Source organism: Limulus polyphemus, unplaced genomic scaffold (assembly GCF_000517525.1).
Source record: "Limulus polyphemus unplaced genomic scaffold, Limulus_polyphemus-2.1.2 Scaffold925, whole genome shotgun sequence".
Lineage (NCBI taxonomy): Eukaryota > Metazoa > Arthropoda > Merostomata > Xiphosura > Limulidae > Limulus > Limulus polyphemus.
In genome coordinates this window covers 359,149-380,563 of record NW_013666535.1, presented here as the reverse complement: position 1 = coordinate 380,563, position 21,415 = coordinate 359,149, and the positions used below count along the sequence as shown (strand labels likewise).

The window sequence follows — 21,415 nt, the reverse complement described above, 5'->3', positions numbered from 1 at the left end:
TTTTAATTTCAATATTGAGATGTTTTGCAGGTGGTGAATTTGTTAAAGAAGAGACAACAAAAGTAAAGAGATTCACACTGTGAAAAAAACAAACAAAAAAAAAACGCAAAAACGCCTATAAAAACCGCAAAATGTAAAACTGGAAATTTGTATCTAAACCCGCATGGACCCTAATGAACATCCATACCAATTTTGGAGAAAATCCATTCACACCCAGATAGTATTATTATATTTATACAGAAGACACTACAGAATTCAAATTTCCATTAAGGTTGTTAAAAATAATTATACATTAAACTGAGCCTCTATTTCAGCAGTTTTGTTAGGAAAATATTACAAATCATTTTATTAAAATTGTATTCAATTTCCGACTTTAGCGTGTGTTAAAGTCTAAGAGGAACCCACCTATGATATTGAAGTGGTATCAACCGAACAGGTAGACTAAGGTGTGGACGCCGAATGGGCGGAGTTATGTTTGAATGTCGTAGATTAAATGTTACTCGTTACAATGTTGTAGTAGTATAAATTTTCCGTATTATTTACCTTCGGCAACTAATATCTCAGTTTTTTTCGTTGTTGATGGTCATTTTGTATTTTAAGTTAGACCAAACCCCAGTAATATTATAAGTGTTTATTTGGAAATGACGAATTTAAATTTGTGGTACGTTATTATTTGTTTTTTTATCATCTCAACATCAGGTAAGACAAAGATAAATAACTTTACCTAGTGAAGGTGTTAGTTGCGTGAAATTGTAATTTATAAATACACTGTTATGTAACTTGTGTAAGGATAATATAGTATCACTTATTGATATTAGGCCTAACAAAGGGCATTGGTGAACTTTTATTTATTGGCAGACATGTTACTTCTAAAATAAGTGACCATTATTTATTTCTAATTAGGTCTTATTGCAAACAAAGTAGTTTGTTTGATTTTACTTAGTTAGAGTAACTTAATAATAAGCAGGAAGAGAACTAAAGTTTGTAATAAAAATCACCCAAGCTGCAGTTTATCAAAAATTTTAGGCCTATGGGTTTTCAAAATCAAAGATCCATTAGTTTTTGGAATTTAACCCGTAACATTTTCTAATAGGCAGCAAATCAAATAAGAGTAAAGATAGTAGTCTGTAATTAGATATTCTTCAAGTTTCAACTGAGAAGTAACAGAGTTAACACCTTTCATGCCTGTCCCTGGAACAGTGGAACTTGGAAGTTTATTTCAAGAACTAATTAATCTATGTGAATAAAAAGAGGTTTTCGTACTCATAGCAATACTCTGTAAATGTCTTAAGCTTTTTCAGTTTTTAAAACTTCAAAATGGTTACTGGTTCTGTGGTTATTTGCATGATTATAAAATTTACCAAAACATGGGTGTTTGGTTTTGATAAATAGATTAGACCTTTATGTCATTTTCTCTTCACTTATTCTCTTCTTATTTCTGTAATAGAATAGTTGGATTATGGAATAGTTTGCCTTCTATTGTGATAGAAGCTGCAGCATTAAATGAGTTTTAGAGAAAATTGAATGAGTATTTTAAAGATCAAAGTTAGATACATCAAAAAAGGAGTTTCTATGTGTAATTTGTTGTAGGTTGGTAGTAGAAAATATGTAATGTACACAGGTGAAATTACCTTTTATTATTCCAAGGAAATTAAATAAAAGCCCAGTGTAGTAGAAACCTACAGACTTTTCTTTTAGTAATGGGCCCAAGCAAGTCTTTGAAGAATGTGTGGACACTCCATTCTTGCCTGAAAAGTACTTGTATACAACTTCCTATTATAGGTCCTGTTTCAGTACTGCTTGCTTAATCCAGAGAAACAATATTCTCAGCATTTCAATAATAGCTTGAAATGTGCAGTCAAACATTTAATTGTTGTATACTGAGATATCTCCCATTACACCAATCTCAATGTCAGCTTTCCTGTTAATTCTATTTCTTGGCTACATTTTTATGGCTTGTTTATAGGTTTCCTGTAGTGAAGAGCCATCACTCTAAATGAAGCCTCATTGGATTCATACAAGGTTTTAATAATCTTCAAACCCTTAATTAAAAAAAATATTTCAATCAGTCTTAGAACTCTAGATGTATATTTTGGCTTTCAGAAAGAACATTATATAAAACAGGCAAAAGAGTCTTTTGGCCCATTGACATCATTAATTAAAGAAAATAATCTAATCTACATATAAATATGTCCATTTCCATTCATAAAATTATCCAGCAAAAACTCAAATGAGGTTAAATTGCATAACTCATTGTCTGCCAAACAATTCCTCAAGTTAATGTCTACAACAATAAAACGTTTTTTTAGGGCTGATCTTAATGGGCTTAATGGTTTTTGTCATCTTTTTCTATGTTCTCGACCACCTGTGTCAATCTATCTCTGTGTCAGCTGATATTTTTCCTTTTTTTTTATTGAACATTATTATATATAAACGTTTTATCATACATGTATGTGTTTGAAGTATGCACTAAGTATGTATATATCCAAATGCTTATTGAACTTTTTACTAGAGTACAGAAATGTTTACAAGAGAATCAATACATTTTACTCTGAAACCTTGCCTCTAAATTCTCATTTATACATTTGTACCGGTTTGGTTTCTTCACATCTTGGGATGAAACTGCACATTTCCTTCTGATTTAGTGATCGGTCAGAATTGGTATTCTTTTTTTAAATGATGTATGTCTCGCATCGTATATTGGAAAATACTGATAATGTGGTAATCTCCAATGTTAATATAAAAAAAATGCCATTTTTCCCTGCTGAAATATAAAGCTAAAGCTCACTTGTGATAATGCAAAAATAAAATTCATGTGTATGTTGACGTAATGTTAACTTTTATAAACACTAGGACAAGATAGCCAAGTGTAAATTAAAGTAAGTGATAGACTTTGCCAAGAAAATATATTTGAAAAAGGGAAAATTGGTCTCGCCCCACTCAACAAACTCCAGATCACTTCCTCTCATATATCACAAATTTTTCACTTTTTCAGGCTAATTGTACAAGGTTTGAAACTTTTCCATTTTTCTTCTTAATGAAACTTGTGAATAATTTGATTTACTAGAAAATGTATGTCTTGAGGCTATCATTGTAACTCTAAAGGCAGAAAGGAATTACTTATTAAGATAAATTTGTCTCTTATTGACAGTTTTTGCTCTAGAGTGCTATGTTTGCACTAATCAAGAAAACAATGAAGACAAGTGTGTGAAAACAATAAAAACATGTGAACCAATGGAAGAGAGGTGCCTCTCTGAAGTTAAGTGGGGAAGTAAGTGTTTGTTTTTATATGTATTCATAACTTTAATTGACAAATTGAAACAATTACAATAAGAGTAAACTTCTGTTATATTCCATTAAAGAGTGTAGGATAATGCTTTGCTCTGAAACTTTTTTCCAGTTGTTTTTAAACAAATGTGTCATTTGAGTTCCACAGTCCAAATTCCAGTTCTTTGTGTGAAACTGAAACAATAGATCTTTGAATTAAACCAATCTTAATATTTCTCACTATGCTTTTCACATAATTATTTCACACATTAATCAGCCAGAAGTTAAAGTAGTTCTGTTTAAAGACATGGGCATAAGCCTAATGTAGTTGTTCAAGTTCAACAACCTTTAAATGTTATCAGTGTTCCATATTCTTATCTTCTGAAACTTGGCAATTGTCAGTAATCCCAGAAGGATATAGCATTATGAACAAGAAATCATTAGGTCTTTGAAGGCTGTCTTGTCTCACTCTTTCTCTGAGAAAAAGTAAAAGTTTAAATCCACCCTTTGTTTTAAGGAATTCATTTATTTCCTTCTTAAACTCTTGCAAAGTGCTGGTTTATGTTACTACTGGTGGCAATGAATTCTTTAAGGATTTCTGTTGTCTTCAAAACAAAGCACAAAGAAATCAAACCCTTTATCCTATTAATGACCCCTGTATAATTTTGTAAGCTACAATCACATCATCTCTTTCTTTCTTTTCTCAAGAGAAAACAAGTTAAGAGATCTCAACCTGTCCTCTTAAAATAATCCTTCCATTCTAGGAATCATTCTAGTTGCCCTCCTCTGAACATCTTTCTATTGAGTAAATATCTTTTCTTAGGTAACAAGGTCAAAACTGCAAACAGTATTTTATGTTAGGCATAACAACTAATTTGTATGAGGAGATAATTACTTCTCGAGCAACTCCTCATCCATTTTAAAAGTGGAAGTTAATTTTAGTAGCTGTCCAATCCTCCAGCAAGTGTTCACTTTCTATGGACCTACTAAAAATGAGTGAGGCTCACCTCTTTTATCTTTGAACTCCTTTAAAATCCTGAGAAGAAACAAAACAAGGGTGCTTTGCATCATATTTATCCTTATGCATTATTTATCTCAATGTACCTGTACATTTAAATGCTACCTATCCTTCATGTAGACTATTCCTATAACAGTCATTTTATTCAATCCCCTAACCAGTTTGAACACACAAATCAAGGCCTCTCTTGATTCACCTAATTCCAGTTATAAATTAGGGAATGTGCTGATGTCAAATTTCAAACTCAAATGAGGAACCATTTTAGAACTTTTCTCTATATCACCTTCAGGACATATACTTTAATAAGAAACAAATTGAAGATATCCTGAAACTAAGTTTCATACAAAGCAATTACATGTTATAATTCAAATTATGGTATCTCAGGTGCACTATAATGCATTTATTATAATTAAAAGCTATCCGCCCAATTTATGAAATAATCTGAGCATCTTCCTTGTAGCCAGCAACACCAAAATCCTTAATATCAGCTAAATTAAGTAGTTCATTGACCATTCTTACATCTGTGTTATTGAAGTAAATGAATAAGAGCAAAAGTCCTAACAGTGAACCCTGATGTATCTCATTTATGACATAAATTCAGGTTGGCTCAACTCCAATTATAACAATCTTCTGATCTTTTCCATCCAGTCACTTCTTTTATCCATGAGCCAACCTTTCTCCTAAGTCTACAGAGAACTTTTTAACAAGCCTTTTATGGGGTTCCTTGTCAAATGCTTTCTGAAAATCTCAGTACACCAAATCCACACGTACCCTCATCTACATAAGCAGAAACCTTTTCAAAGAAAATGTTGAAAGATTAGTAAGGCAAGATTTTCCTCTAGTGAAACCATGCTATCCAACAAAATTTTGAACTTTGTTAAATGTCCTTGCAAAACAGATGTGAGATTAGTTGGCTTATGATTACTGGAACAGTTTTTATCACCTCACTTGAAAAAGAGAAGTAATGTTAGTCAGGTTCCAGTCTTTTGGCACCTACCCAGTATTTAAGGACTTAAAAATGAATAGTAGCAAGTGGCTTACATACCCAATCTTTAACCTTCTTCAAAACCCTTGGAAATGTATTATTTGGGCTAGAAGCATTATCATTCTGTAACCTTCCCAATTTTTTCTTCACAAGCTCAGATTTAATGTTTCCAAAACATACTTACCTCTGCTGACACTATTAGCTATTTCTCGATCTCCAGGAATTCCACTCTTTGCCCATCTAAGCATTTTCAATGCTTACTCCAGTCTTTTATACCCCACTCAAATGCCCTTGGCAAATTCTCATTTGCAAAATTCTCCACCAACTTCAATGCACTCTCTGTCTAGGTACTGTATATAAGCACCTCATTTAGATAATGTAATCACTTTTTCTCAACAAATTATTTGGCATGGGTTTCTGTAAACAAGAGTGTTGTGATTCACAATTTACGTTGCGACTTTGAACATTGTTGGCATTACTACGGTTATATCTTCATTTATATTTATAAAAACTTTAACAAAAAAAAATGTACTGACAGGGATGATTCCCAAGTTAATGTTTCTACTGCAGAGGCCAACCAGACCTCTTCTTTTCCACCTCTGCTATCTGGTGTTTGTCAACTGCCAAGGGAGGGGTTACTCTCAGTCAAAGCTGTCCTTGATGTGATCCGTTGTGAGATGGAGACATATATGTGGACCGTGGGTGTGTCTCTGAGAGGTTCTGAGGCAGATTTTGCCAATGATCCAGGACCAGCTGGTGAGAAATTAGAATCAATTTTTTTCGGCTCCTTTTACTAGGTCGGCCTCAACAGAGGATCATTTTGATCAGCCACGTCAGCCAGATTGTCTTCTTCAGTTCTTTCTTTGGTTTCTTGGCTGGTTTGTTTGTTTACTGTCTTCTGCCCTTGGGGAGTTACATGAAGCTCCTTTTCTCTGTCCCATGTTGTTTGCTGGAGTTCCAGAGACAATAGAATCACATATTGATTCAGCTTGTTTACATTCTTCTTTATCATTGTTGGCTTCTCGCCTTTCTGGTGCTAATTTGGGAGTGTTTCCCAACCCCCTCCTTCAGTTCCAAAGTCTGTTGGTTCTCATAATAGAGTCCGTCGGTATTCTCGAGGTTGTTTGGCTTGGGCGGACCGTTGACAATGGCATCAGTGACTATCCCATGGGTTTGGGAGCAGTGGGAGCACGATTACACCACTTTCTGGACATTTGGAGTTCTTTCACCAGGGATCTATGGGTACTCCATGTTCTAGCTTCAAGGTTGGTCATTCAGTTTACATCACCTCCACTATTATCTGCACAATTTGTTGCCTTTTCACCTCCAACAGATCCATGGTGAGCGGAGCTTTGTTCCCAGGCCAAAAGAGAGTTGTTAGTCAAAAGGGCAGTAGAGAGGATTGATCCCATTCTTCTAGTATTTTATTCCCATTTATTTGTTGTACCCAAGAAGCAGGAGATTGGCTTCCAATCATCGATCTGTCTCAACTCAACCAATTTTTAGATCACCTTCGCTTTACAATGGAATCTTTTCTAAACCTACGATGACACTTTGTGCCAGGGCTCTGGATAGCCAAGTTGGATGTTACTGATGCTTATCTCCATATTCCCATAGCAGAATCTTCCCAAAGGTTTCTCAAATATGTACATAAGGGTCAGGTGTTGCAGTTCAGGGTACCTTTTGGTCTTGCATCAGCACCTGGTGTCTTCTGCAGAGTTGTTTGAGCTTTTTCTCATCACTTGCATTCCTTGGGCCTGAGCGCACATCATTATTTGGACGACTGGCTCCTTCTGGCACCATCCCATCAATTAGCAGATTCTCCTTTCAGGAGCCACAAAAGCGGGCTTCCTTATCAGACTGGAGAAATCTATTCTGTCACTGACACAATATCTTGTTCATCTGGGTGTGTTCTTCAATACTCACCAAAGTTGTGCTCAACCAACACCTATCAGGTTTCAAGCCATGGAAACAGCTGTTAGGCTTTTAATTTTGTCCCCTATTCCTACTGCACAAATGGTTCTCTCTCTTTTGGAGATGTGGGCATCCCTCAAGCCTCTCATTCCATTGGGATGAACACATATGAGGTCACTGTGTGACCAATGGATCATGCATTCTGATCCTTTGTATCATCCTGTCTCATTACTCAGCAGCAACATCATCAGTTGCGAATGGTGGTTGGACTGGAACAACACTACTATTGGGGTACCCATTCCACTACCTCATCCCAAGATCCATCTGTTCACAGGTGCATCTCCTCAGGGCTGGGGGAGCTTATGTTCAAAGCTTATGTTTGAATTCCAAGGTATTTAGACGGAAGATGAGTCTACCCCCCATATCAAAGTTCTCAAACTCCTTGCAGTACACTGGGCAATGATTCAAGGTCTGTCTCTTTTGAAGGGAAAAATTGTCTTGATACATTCCGACAATTCCATGGTGGTATCTTATGTTTCTTGTCAAGGAGGCACACATTCTTGAGACCTTTGTTTTCTTACCTTGGATCGTTTCTACTGAACTCATTCCAATCATATCAGTCTTTTAGCATGTCATGTTCCAGGAGTGACAAATTTAATTGCAGATCACTTGTCTCGACCCAACTGGATTTTTCCAATGGAGTGGAGGCTACATTATGAGGTTTTTCAGTGGATTTGCTCTCAGTTCGTGTCTTCAATAGTCAATGCATTTGCAACTCATTGGAATTCTCAACTGCAATTGTTTCAGTCTTTGATACCTCATCCTCAAGTGTCAGCAGTAGATACATTCAGTCAGGACTGGAGAGGTTTACATCTGTATGCCTTTCCTCCCTATTTGGCTACTGCTTCGGTTTCTGGCTATGGTTTGTTCCACTACCTGTTGAGTTCTCTTGGGTGCACCATATTGGCCAGACATGTATCTGCAGGAATTTCCATATCTACCTCTTCCACATTGGCAGTCTCTATTGAGACAACCTCAATCATACATTCTCCACCCAGATGTTCGGAAACTCAGTGTTCATGCTTGGGAGTTATTATGTGGTCCTTTGTTTGACAAAATGGTTTAACTTCTAATGCTCTTCTGTATTTAACTAGATTTCTCCATAGGCCAACCATGGCCTTTTATCAATGGAAATAGAATACTTATTGTCAGTGGTGTATTAAAAAGAATTTAAACCCTCTTCATCTTAAAGTATATACCGTATCACATTTTCTGACTTGGGTATTTGTGAGGGGTCTTTTCTTAGGCTTCGTCTAAGATGGCTTTATATAAGGCATCTTTAGCCACTATTTTTTGGTATTCCAAATAGCAGAAGGTTTTGAATCCTCAATACTATCAGGTGTATTCAAATCCTTTCATATTCTTCGACTCAAACAACCTTTTCAATAATCGAATTAGGATTTTACAGTTGTTTTATATGCATTGTCTCATCTTTTCTTTGAGCCCTTAGCTTTGTGTTCTTTGTTTCACCTTTTTCTTAAATTGTATTTTTTATTGTTGTTGACTTGTGGATGATGTTGATTGGAGTTGTTTGCAAGCTGTGTTTATCACACTCTTTACCATTCCACATTTGTCCTGCTTTTATCTCAATTGGTCTTTTCTTCCCAAGACTCTGGCAGCCAAGGAAGGGGAAAGATCCTTCTTACCAATCCATTTCTGACCTTTATGACCACTTTGATCCTGATCATTTATGTCCTGTCATACTAACTCATTTCAAGGTAGTAGGAATCAATTGTTCATTCATTGGAATCCTTCTATTTCCTGTGACTTATCTCCCATTACCATAACAAGGTGGTTTTGTAAATTGATTCACGTGGCCTATAATGAATTATTCTTAGAGGAGCAGAATATTTTGTCACATCTCACCAGATTTGTTACATCTCTGTCATTAGCCACCCAGTTGAAATGCTCTCTGGAAGACATTGTGTGGGCTGGTATGTGGACTACAAATACTTTCCTATATCATTATTTACATGATCTGGCAGTTTCTTCTTCTGAGGGTTTTCGATTACCCCCTGTGCTATTTTTACCACATCTGTTATATTTTAACCAGTGATGAGTATTTTCCACCTTGATCATATACTCTTTTATTTCCAGGGTCCCTTTATTTTTCACTGATTCCCACTATGTGGCAAGTCTTGCCCAGGCAGGTGGATGTTCTCTTTTAAATTCTGTACTAGCAACCACTTTCACTATAATTACTACAGGTTGCAACAGGCTCTGTCTAAATGGGATGTTCCATAAGACCGTCTAAGCACCTACTGGATGGTATTACCTTATTATTATGGACTTCCACTCGTGGACTATCATGATTAAAGCTAAAGGGGATCCTGCCCATCCTTGCCAATTTTCAGGTTGAATAAATCAGGTTCAGTTTGTTTTTAAAAATGTAGGGAATTTGGTTCACCTATTGCACAGTTTCCAAAACACTGTTCCTCAGGACTCCCCCAATGTGTATTGTCCCTCAGACTCTACTAGTGAAGCTAGGGAGTCCTTACCACACCCAGTTTCCAGTCACTGGGGTGGTCAACAGGTGGTCTTCCCCCAGAATGTTCAAGTGTGTTCCTCTGCTCTTGGAGAAGAGGGTGAAATTGGGAGTCCTCCTTCTCAGGTCCCTGGATGTTTTTCACAGATATCAGTAGGAGTGACACCAGCCTCCCCCGGAGCCGACTCGTAGTTCCGTTTTAGATTTGACACAAAGCTATCCAGTTGGGGGGTGCATGGTCCTTCTCTTTGATCAATGTTGATTTTGTATATTGTGCATGAAAGGAGATCCACTATCTCATCATAATTCCAAACGCGAAGTGGTCCCATCCTAGGTCCTTGATTGAGTACAGGTTCCACATCCTCTTCATAATTCCAGTGACAAACAGAATACTCCTTGCCCACTTGGCTGGGGAGTGAGAATGAATGCTCATAATTCTATACTGAATGAATTCTGTTCCTTTGGTTGAGTACAGCATACAAAGTCCCATCATTCCGAGCCTGGGGTGTTGCCTTTTGGACTTCTTCAGGTGGAGGAAAAAGTTTGTCCACTTCGATGTTGCTTATTTTCTCGTCATTATTCAGATGGTTTGAAATGCATCACTCTATGGCTACAGACTGGGATCCAATAAAAAACAAAACAAAAAAACATTGCAGATCAATAACCCATGCCATCAATGTGGGATATAGATACCACTACCTCTTAATTCCAACCCAGAGTTTTGGAACCTTGGATATCTGTTTGGGTTAGCCTATACTGACGATTAATCATATTCTATTCCACTGTTGGTATAAAAACTGAGTTCCAGGTGAAGAGCATACCTGTTCTGGATGTAGTGCAGTTCCCTCACTCTTGTACCATCTTTATCCTGGTACACTCCTGTTCTATACAGATGCTTTCTGTATTTTTCATACCTGCACTGACCCCTCCACCTTCTTAATGTGGGATTCTAGCTATAGTGTCAGTGGAGGTAAGTATGTTTTGGAAGTTACCATTTTCCTCAACTGAAAATATATTTCTAATAATCCTTATGACCACTGACACTCTCCTGTCCTACCTCCCCACTAAAAGCCGGTTTATGTTTCGAAAAAATGATTACATTATCTGAATGAGGTGTTTGTATACAGTATCTAGTTAGAGTTGCATTGAAGTTGGTGGAGAATTTTACAAATTGGAATTTGCTAAGGGCATTTGAGTGGGGTATAAAAGACTGAAGCAAGCATTTTCCATGCTTAGATGGGGAAAGAGTGGAAACCCTGGAGATAGAGAAATAGCTATATGACATGCAGAGGTAAGTATTATTGGAAATACATTTTCAATTTAGGAAAATGTTATTGATTGCACTGTTTGATCTTGTTTTCATTTATCAGTTGTTCAGGATGAGGAATATTACTTGCATCTGCATTAATAAAAATCAAAGAAAAAGTAGATTTTAATAACCCAGTCAACTCAATCATCAGATACAAGCTTTCCTGTATCATCCCTCAAAGGCTCTACTCCCAATCTTTTGCTTTACTTACCATTAATATATTTAAAAAATCCTTAATGTTAATTTTCATATTTACAGCCAATCTTTTTACATAACTTTTTGATTTCCTATTTGACTCTCTTGATCTTCTGTAATTCCTTAAATCTCCTGCTGTAGCAGTCAATTTAAACTTCTTAAATTTATAATGCCTTTCTTTAATTTCATTTTTTGTACCACTTTTCAGCCAACCTTTTTTTCCTTTTCATAGGGATCATGTCTGTCTTCAATATTTAAAAATGTATCATAACTTTTTTCCATATTTCATCAGTATCTCCAGTTAATTCAATTGCACAATTCAAAACAGATAATGCTTGTGACATCCATCAAGAATGTTTTTTTTTTAATTTTTGACCAAAATCTCACTATCCCTTATCTTCATATGCAGCAAAACATCAAACCTGATTGAGTAATGAGAACTTGCAACCAGTTGTTCTCCAATCTCCACCTTGTCAGTCATTTCTATAGTAGAAGCTAACAATAAATCTAAAATAGCATTGTTCTTAGTAGTTTCCCTGACCAATTGGTGAAGAAAACCATTCTCCGTAGTTTCTAAAATCTTGGGTTGACAAGCATTTCTCAATTCATATACCTCAAATCAAAATCCTTCCCACAATTATGACCTCGTTAACTGTTGAATTCTTTTTCTCACAATAGTTTCTCAGTTTCATCTGGTGATCTGTAACAAATTCTATCTAAATAAAAGGTTTCTTCTCTTATATCTGCTAACAGAACCTAAGACCCTGTATTTCAAATTTTTGATATTAAAATTGTCTACATTCAACCAAGTTTCAGTTTATTCCCATCACATCCAAATCCTCTGTTCTAACTAGTGCTCTAAAATCTTGTATTTCAATTATTACAATGATAACAGTTTAGCCTACTCTTAAAACTACTTCTGTACTCTGGTCCTACACTATACTTTTCTCTACATCTTATTTTTTCTTCATTGAGTTTATCCTGGCCCTCACCACAGTCTATTGTACTTTTAAAGCTACCTGTACTGTTGAGTTAGTAGCCTTTTCTTTAAATGGCTTTTTCAATCCCTTCTACTTATCAATTATATTTTCTGACCTACCCTCCCTTATGTGCACTATAAAAACTGCTTCACTGCCAGCACCCTTCACTACATCACTTGCTCCATCACTTGTATCCTCCACCCCTGCTCTTGGATGGTATAATGTAATTCTTTTCTTCCTATTTACTCCACAGATCTGCCAAGCTAAAGACTGCAATATGTTACTTAATAGAACCTGCCATTACTTCTAGCCTGTTGGTACTGTTTGTAACTTCCTGAAAAGTTATTTTTACTTGCTATATGCTTTGCACATAAAATCTTAAATTCCTCTTGAAATTTTGCAGCTGTTTCTCACAATTTACTCTTCTTTTTTATCTATTGCCTCAATTGTAAATAGGGTAGCATCAAACTACTCCTCAACACACACACACACACAAGAAATGATTTGGTTTCAAACTTACTTTTATGTAGTGCTTAACACAACCTTCTTGGAAAGTGAACAATCCTAAGAATTAATACTGTGTATTAATCTGTGGTAACATATCAGTCACAAGGAAAATTAACCTGTTTATATTGTATACTGTTGTGGTAAAACTTACTATCTTTGGGCCTTGCTTGAAATTCAGTGTTAAGTAAAATTTATGTATATTATAAAAGTACAAGTCATGCTAGCAAAATTTTGTGTATATTACAACAGTACATATAAACATTAATGAAATAAGCATTACAGGGCTTTGTTGTTTGTCAGTAATGATGCATCTTCAATGTACTGTGTGTTACTGTTATTTTAAAACCTGCATTTAATGATATGTAATAATGCACATATTGGATATTTCTTCAAGGTCAAAATCACACATACGTATGATTTTACACAAATATGATTAAGTTATATTACCACATTTTTTTCAAAGGCTATGATCACATAAAATTACTTTGTAGAAGTTAAAGTGCTACTTGTCACTGTGAGACTGATTTAGTATGTATTTAACAAATACATTTTGTGGAAATGTATGGTCTTCAGTGTTTATGATAAAGAGTCAAATTTAGTCAAAATATGTTCCTTCATATAAATTCATCTTTTTCTCTACATTTAACAAACATCATAGATGGTGCATGCAATGAAAAAGCAATAACCTTTTTCCTATGACATACAATTACTCTTGAACCTGAATATAGTATGTAGACCTATTCAGTAAAAGATCTTTGTCACTATCCAATTGTAAATATGGAAACTGTTCAGGTATATCATTGTGCTTGGAAACCTTGTTCAGATATATTATTGTACCCAGAAACTAGAATTGGGCAATTAGTGATAATTTGCTAATCAATTAATTGACTGCCATTAATTGATTAGTACAGGATTGGCACATACAAGAAAAAAAAAAAAGGTTGGCAGTGGGTGTAACCAGACAGTTGCCAAACAAATGTGATAGCAATTTCTGGTTACTGAAAACCTAAGACAATTTTAGTTGCCTAACAAGATGGTTAGCCTTTAGAATGGGTTGCCTTCAGATGTTGTAGAGGCAGTAAATTTAAGTGAGTTTAAGAAAAACTTGATAAGTATATGAATGAAAAGGGCTGGGTTTAAAATGTGTTTATTTTATTTTTTTTAATCATTTTAATTTAGTTTTTGAGGATGGAACAGCCAAGATGGACCAATAGTTCCCATGTTGTTCCAAAATATCATGTGATGTTAATGTAATCGCTGCTCATAAGTAATTGATTATATCAATTAACTGCCTAGAAATCTTATTCAGGTACATTATTGTACTCAGAAACCTTGTTCAGATATATTATTGAAGAAAATGGTTTCATCTTTCCTGATAATATCTTCAAAAAATAACTTACATTTGCTCAATGTGCAAAATCTTGATAAATAATTTAAATGTTTACAATAAAATTTTCAACAAATATGTCTTGTTCAAAATGTAAAATATAACTTTTAATATGTTCACTTAAAATTTCCCATAAATGGGATTATTGGTGTATATTATAGTAATCACTGAAGTAACCTTCTGTTACATGATTGATGCAAATATTCATTCAAATACAACAATTTTAGGTACTCCTTACTGGGCACCATCTGGAGAGAAACAGTTCTATATCACCAAAAGATGTGCTACAGGAGATATATGTGAGGAATTTGACAGAAATATCAGCAAACGCTGTGACAAAATATGGTATAATGACTGGGAGTGTGCAGAGTGCTGTCACGGTGACCGTTGTAATTATTATGTAACCGTAAGTATCAAGCTACAAGTATTTTAGGAGATGTCTTCATTAGAATTGCTTTAATTAACCATCAAGAACTTTCTAAGACACTTGTGTTTAATAAATACCATAATATGAGCAGAATGACTGAAAATAACTAAGCATTCAAATTTAGTTTTTCAACTAAAACAAGCCTAACATTGACATTTATGTAGGATCTGTTACAATATAATTTGTTGGTCTAGGTTTCTCTCAAAAATGTCTAAGTCTACTCATGATTTTATTTATGAACCCTAAAGTATTACTGTTAGTGATGTGTTTTGAGTAAACCAGGGTGATAGTCGTTCTTTACTTTCCTATAGCCAAAGGTTTCTCAAAGAATATTCAGCCTAATGTATGCTGCTGTGTTTACTCTTACTGCACTTGAATCTCTTTCAAGTATATATATCAATGCTACCAAGTTTTGTTCCATTCCTATGTCGTACATCATACATCAGAGTTAATACATAATGTAATCAAAAACACTAGGTGTGAATAAAAAAGGTGTGGTAAAAAAAAAAGTTAGCATGCAACTTAAAGGAATGAAATCAAAATTGGCTGGCAAACTGGTAGGTACATTTGTATTATTGATAAGAACTTTACAGCAAATATTCATTCATTGGTTAGCCAGGCTGCATTTTTTTGATTTGAGGCATGAGGATGGGTAAAATAAATTCCCTTTTTAAAATATCAAAAACCAAGTTTTGCTAATTGTAAAAAAAAAAAATGTTATTGTCTGCAGACATAATGAAATTTTAACAAGTACCCTTGATCTTCTACCAGAAGTCCTATCCAAGTTGTTAACTACTGTGAAATGGAAAGTGGCATAAAAGGGCCTCTCCACTTAAGTGTGACTACTAACCACAACTTTTACACAAGTTTTAGAAACATCCATTCATTACCAGGTTTACGAAAGCAAAACTACTTGGTAAGAAAGAAAATTGTGATAAAGATGGCTGTCATAGTCTGAGTTAGCTAGCACTACTTAACAGAAAGTTGTTTGAAATTAAGCTTTTAACTTTAACTTTATTGTAAGATGTGATTAAAATATGAAGAAGTTAATCAAAAATAATCTATTAGCTTAAAACACATTATAATGATACTCTTTACACTTAAACTGCTTATTTACCACTTCTTAACTTAGAAATTTTTTGCCAGGTGTCTAGGGTGTTCAATTCACAATCTGTAAGTCATGGTTTCAAATCCCATTACCAGACATGCTCACCCTTAGAGTCGTCGGGGTGTTATAATTGATGGTCAATCCCACTATTCAATTGGAATAGCCTAAGGGTTGGTGATGGGTGGTGTTGACTAGCTGTCTTCTGTCTGGTCTGTCACTTCTGAATGAGGGACATCTAGTTCAGATAGCCCTGGAGTAGCTTTACACATTTTACTAAAATGATTGAAACCATCGAAAAGCCTGGGATATTGTGTTGTTATAGTACAAAAAACAACAACTTATTGACATTTAGTAAGTGCAGTTGAAATTATTAGTTGTAACTTGTACACCATAGACAGGATATAAGTTCTAACATGTTATATGGAGTTGGGGGAGGGGATTTCATTCATATAATTTTCCTTTTTTTATTTGAGTGTTGCTTAATGCCATAGGCACATATCGGAATGCTCCAAGAATGAAAAATCCCATTGTCAAAAATTATTATTATGCCAAATGACTAAAATGTGAGTTTAATAAAAATACATGCTAAAATGCACCTGAAGGTGACCAGCTAACTGGCTGAAACTTTTATATAATAACAATTCATACCATATTTCAATTCTTTTGTTTGTGTGTGTGATTTGTTCAATTTTCTCATTACAGCTAGCTGGCATTTGTGAGAAAGGAAGCTTCTTGATTGTCACCATCTCTGCTGTTCTTGTATTTGTTTCAACACAACTTCTTTGATCACTTACACAAGTATTGCTTTCTGCTTCTTGTGAGGCTGTCTTTTAAAGAAGGACTTTTCCTGAAGAATCTCATCATAATATCAAAGGCAACACACAGTGAACAATGTTATCATAAAGATTGGCTGTTTTCTTTTTTTTTTCTCTCTTATTCTTTTTGTTTTGTAGTAGAATTAGCTGAAAAGTTTATAGAAAGAAATTCATCATTGTGCAGGTTTAATAAATGAACATAGTGCATAGTAGTAAGTTTCTTTCTGATATTACAAATGCTGTAAAGTTTCCATACTTCCAGAAACTCGTTTTACAGGTATATGAGGCAAAATAATAGTGCTTTTGTAGCACTAAATATATATAAATGGTATATATATTAGGATTTTTGTTCATTGTCATCAAATTATAAGTTGTTTCCTTTACTTTGTAAAATGAAAAAAAAAAATTGTTGGTCATTTGTGGCTATAATTAATAAAGTCCATTGCTAAAAAATTAGGAAAGCTCCTATTGATTTCTACTAAAATAGTGTCCCCTCCCTCATACCTCATATTTTTTTTGAGATGTTATGTTTCTATGATGCATGTGGTGTTTTCTTTTAAGATGTAAACTTAAATGTTTTTGATACTGTTAACAGTTAAGTGTTAGATTGTTTAAGTATGAAAGTTTGCATTGAAACAAAAATCATTTGTACATTGTAGATTTTGTATTTATTACATTTTTAGTTTGCTTTGAAAGTTAATATAAAGATTTATATAATTTTGATGTTAAGATAATAATTTCTTTATAATACATGAATAATATACAAACTAAATTTTCAGAGTTATGTCACTGTTCATGGAGAATTTAGAATCTCGGGAGTTATCATAACTTTAATATGTTGGTATGTTTTCATATAGTGTACAACTTACTCCTCCCCAGTATAAGTTGGTTTTCTTTTGTTATTGTTAATTTGTCTGCATATATTGCAAAATGTTTCAGTAATTGTCTAGATATGTTATGATTACACTTCTGTGATTGGTATAGTATCTTATAAGATTACTTATTTATGAATTAATGATTTTATTTTACTTTTAATTTTCCTTTATCCTATACAATAAGAATATGTACTGATTTATTTCAGAATAATATATACAGCTCATAAAACTTGAGTTTCAGAAAACTAAGCTGGTATTTCAAATTTGAACCACACATTTTAGGTAATTTTATTTTTATAACTCTCGCAATAATTATTGAAAGATAAAACTTTACTCTTACTACAAAATATGTGAAAACATTAGGAAACTTTAAGAGAGAATTTTTCATATCTGAGTTTTACTCTCAATTTCTACATGATAGATTGGTTTGAAATATTGACTTGGTAGACATTCTTTCTGATTTATCAGGGTTTTTATTGATCATGGAATTGCAGAAAGTACTTTTATTTTGCTATAAACCATGGATTAGTATAGAGAATGTTATCAGAGGAAAAGTTTACACCCTGAAATGTATTAATGAATGGACAGGCAAAATGGTACTTCAACTTTTTTCTTTTCTTCAGCAGTAATTTACAAACTTTGATGAACTACTGAGAACATTCTTTGTGTATGTATAATAATGTCTTGCTAAAATTTTTCCCTCTTCCCTTGAAGGGCACTTATTTTTTAATTTTAGTTAAGTCTCAATATAGTACAGTACTCCTGTCACAAGATTTATTAGAGTAGGGTGTCTCAGATGATATTTGTCTAAACTCTGCGTGGATGTTAGGTGTATAATTGAAAACAATGTAAACCAAGAACCAGACATATCATTAAACATTCATATCAGTAGCATTAGAACTACAGTTCTGCACTGTTTTATGCACCTTTATAACTTTGTTAATGTTTAAATAACTTAGAATGCAAGAATGTGAAACTGCACAGTTGCGTGTGTGTGTGTATATATAAATATATTGACACCAGAGGGTTTTGTGATGCACATCTACTGCTTTGTTAGGACTTTTGATAGAAAAGCTTTAGTGTTTACATATTCTAAGATGCAATGTATCACTAGTTAACAAAAAGTTCTTAAGTATTATTGTCTTCAAATATTTGTTTACTCGGCCTTGTAAAGTACATGTACAATATTTACCTTAGCTACCACTCTTGTGAAATACACATTTGTAATTACAGTCCAGGTGTCTAAATTTGACTTTAATTTGTTTCCATCTAGAGGGTTACCTAATACTAATTAAAATTATTCAACAGTTAAAACTTTGTGGCAATAGGTGATAACGATAAAGTTAAATGCTGTTCAACTGAGTGTCATTTAGGGAAAGTGTAAAACAGCAAATGTTAGCACAAAAAAGAATAGAGCATCTGAGACTCTAAAGGTTTTTAATTTTGAAATCATTAAGATTTAGCTTCAGATTTATAAGAGGAAATATTTCTACTCTCCAATATGAACTTTAATACACCTCACTTGAAGGGCAACATGGTATTTATTCTTTATTGAAGGGCAACATGGTATTTATTCTTTATGTTAATCAGGCTGACTGGCTTTTTTTAACTAATGTTTTGCAAAGTAATAGAAAAACCATAATATTAGGTTTTTGTAGTGTTTGTAAAAGCTATTTATGTCATGTTGAAATTGTTATAAATTGCAAATGGTGTAAGGCATGACTTGGTTTAGTTCTCCAAGAGCTCCTATGTATTATTATTTTGTGGAATATTTATATTCACAGAATAGTTAATATGCATGATTCATTTGTTTTCTGGTGACTGACTGATTAAGAAGAAAAAGAAGGATGAATTGGCTTGTACTGTCCACATTGTGGTTTCATTAGTATGAGAAAGTAAATCTAAATAATCTTAAAGCAATATTATAAGAAGGACAAAAACAGAGGATGAATATTTTGAGTATGGTATTTATGCGTTTAACAGTACTGTGAAATTCAGTAGCACCCATATACTTTGAGAATCAACAGAAAACATACATCTAGATTTACTGTAAAAATCCGCAGAGAACCTCTGTATTATATTACTTTAACATTCACCAGAAAACCTATATGTAGATACGTTGTCAGTGGGAAACCTGTGTCTGACATTAAGGAGAAAACTAACACTTATCAATGTTGTGAAATTAAGTATGAATTCTGTCTAGATGTATTGTTGAAATTCAACAGAAATTCTATTGCCATTATTTCTTTGTAGGTCTGCTTTATAGTTGTATTCCATATCAAAGCTCATGAACATATCAATTTCTTAATGCAAGCAATCAGGTTTATTTGTTTAATTAATACTTGAAACAGTTAGTCTATGTGAAACTCCATAACTGCAGTATTGAGGAAAATAAACATAATTGTACATTTCACAAATATTTAATTTATTACAAGCATGGTTTCATTAGTATTTGATGATGCCTTTACTAGTGAAACCAAAGTTTTGATAAATGAAATATTTGTGAAATGTACAATTGTCTTTGTTTTCCCCACTTCTTGTATTATGTTTCGAATTGTTGTGTTTACCACAGTAAATTATGCTGTGCAAATGTAGTTTCAGAAACATACTACTGACAAATCAGAATTCCAAGTGGAACAACTTGAGTGTAATAACTTTTGATGTACATATTTGTGATATGTTTTGGTAATGTGTCTGTCAGATATCTGTTATTTTGGGAAACACTGAGAAAGGGTTGTGGGCTAATATTTTTTAGGTGTGTGTGTGTGAGTGACTTGTTAAAAAGTACAATTTAAAATACCCTAGTGTGACATTACTAAACCTTGTTAGTGCTTTTAATAATCAGAAATAACATATCCCAAAATTAAAAACAGTGACTGTATATAGATTTGGCTCACATTTTGAATTTTAACTGAACAAATAATATGCTTATGTTTGTATGTACAAAATGTTATTTAATGTGAAGTGTTTGTGTTCTCATATAGTACTAAAGTTTACAAGTCTTATTTTATAGTTTTTTTATCTTTCACTAAAATTAATTGTGCAAAACACTTTGCTTCAGAGTTAGAATAATTTTGATTTTCCTCAATTTTCTGACAAAGTTATTACTTTTTGTCTTTAGTTAGTGGTGATTGTTTGTATTCTTTTTTAAAGCTCTTTTGAAGGTTTTGAATAAGGTACATGATGTTGGAAACATGAATAAATTTCACTAGCAAAGATTTTATATGCTAAATATATTGATTGCAATAGAAATAATTACAAATGTGCCTTGTGTGGTAACAATATAGAAGTAGCAAATAATTTGCAAATGATCCTTTGGTTTAATGAAAGAAAGAAATTCTTATTTCATAAAACTTATACCTAATTCTTGACCTCTTGTACAGATTATTCCAAATTTCTTGCCCAATTCTGCCTTTTAATACATTGCCTTGAAGGAAACTTTTGTATTTTGTGGCTAAAACCTGTGGATGTGATTTGTGAATTTCAGTATTTGCTTTTAGATATTTCTTATGTGGGTGAATATTTTGGTTAATGGGAAAGCATAATTAAGGTATACCAGTTTTTTTAAAGTAAGTAATCAAATCTCGTGTATTTATGATGTATTTCACAATATTAGAAACACCACTAGTACTTAATGTATGTTTTATGCACGTAAAAAAAAATGAATAAAATTATAACTTTTTTTTTAAATTTAAGGTGTTGCAAGTTTTATATCCAAAAGGACTAACATTACACTTAGTACAAGTGATTAAACACTGTTCAAACATTTTAAATTGTGAAAGTAAGTTAGCAATTGAAAATTAACCCTTTCACTTTGTTTTTAACTGGTACTTCCAATTTAAGAAAAATAGAAGTTTTTAATTTCATGAGAAAGTGTCATGCAATTATTAGATATCTATTTTAAGGTAATGTTTTTTACATTGTTTTACATTTAAATAAGTGATATTTGTGATGTTGAATAATGTATGTTATATGCACTACCGGCACTTGTGTTTAAAATTTTTTAATTATAATAAATAATTAAAAACTTTTTATATTTACACTATAAAACTATTGAAGCCGTATTTTAAAGTGGAAGCTGTA

General features: G+C 33.4%; 1 protein-coding gene across 1 annotated transcript; it reads left to right on the top strand.

Moving 5' to 3' along the window:
• Positions 1-426: 426 nt before the first annotated feature.
• Positions 427-20,946, top strand: LOC106461271. Its single transcript, XM_013921087.2, has 4 exons — positions 427-699; positions 3,152-3,271; positions 14,335-14,513; positions 16,345-20,946. Exons 1-4 carry the CDS (start codon positions 642-644, stop codon positions 16,426-16,428), a joined length of 441 nt encoding a protein of 146 aa, XP_013776541.1. The 5' UTR covers positions 427-641; the 3' UTR covers positions 16,429-20,946.
• The last annotated feature ends 469 nt before the right edge of the window (positions 20,947-21,415 follow it).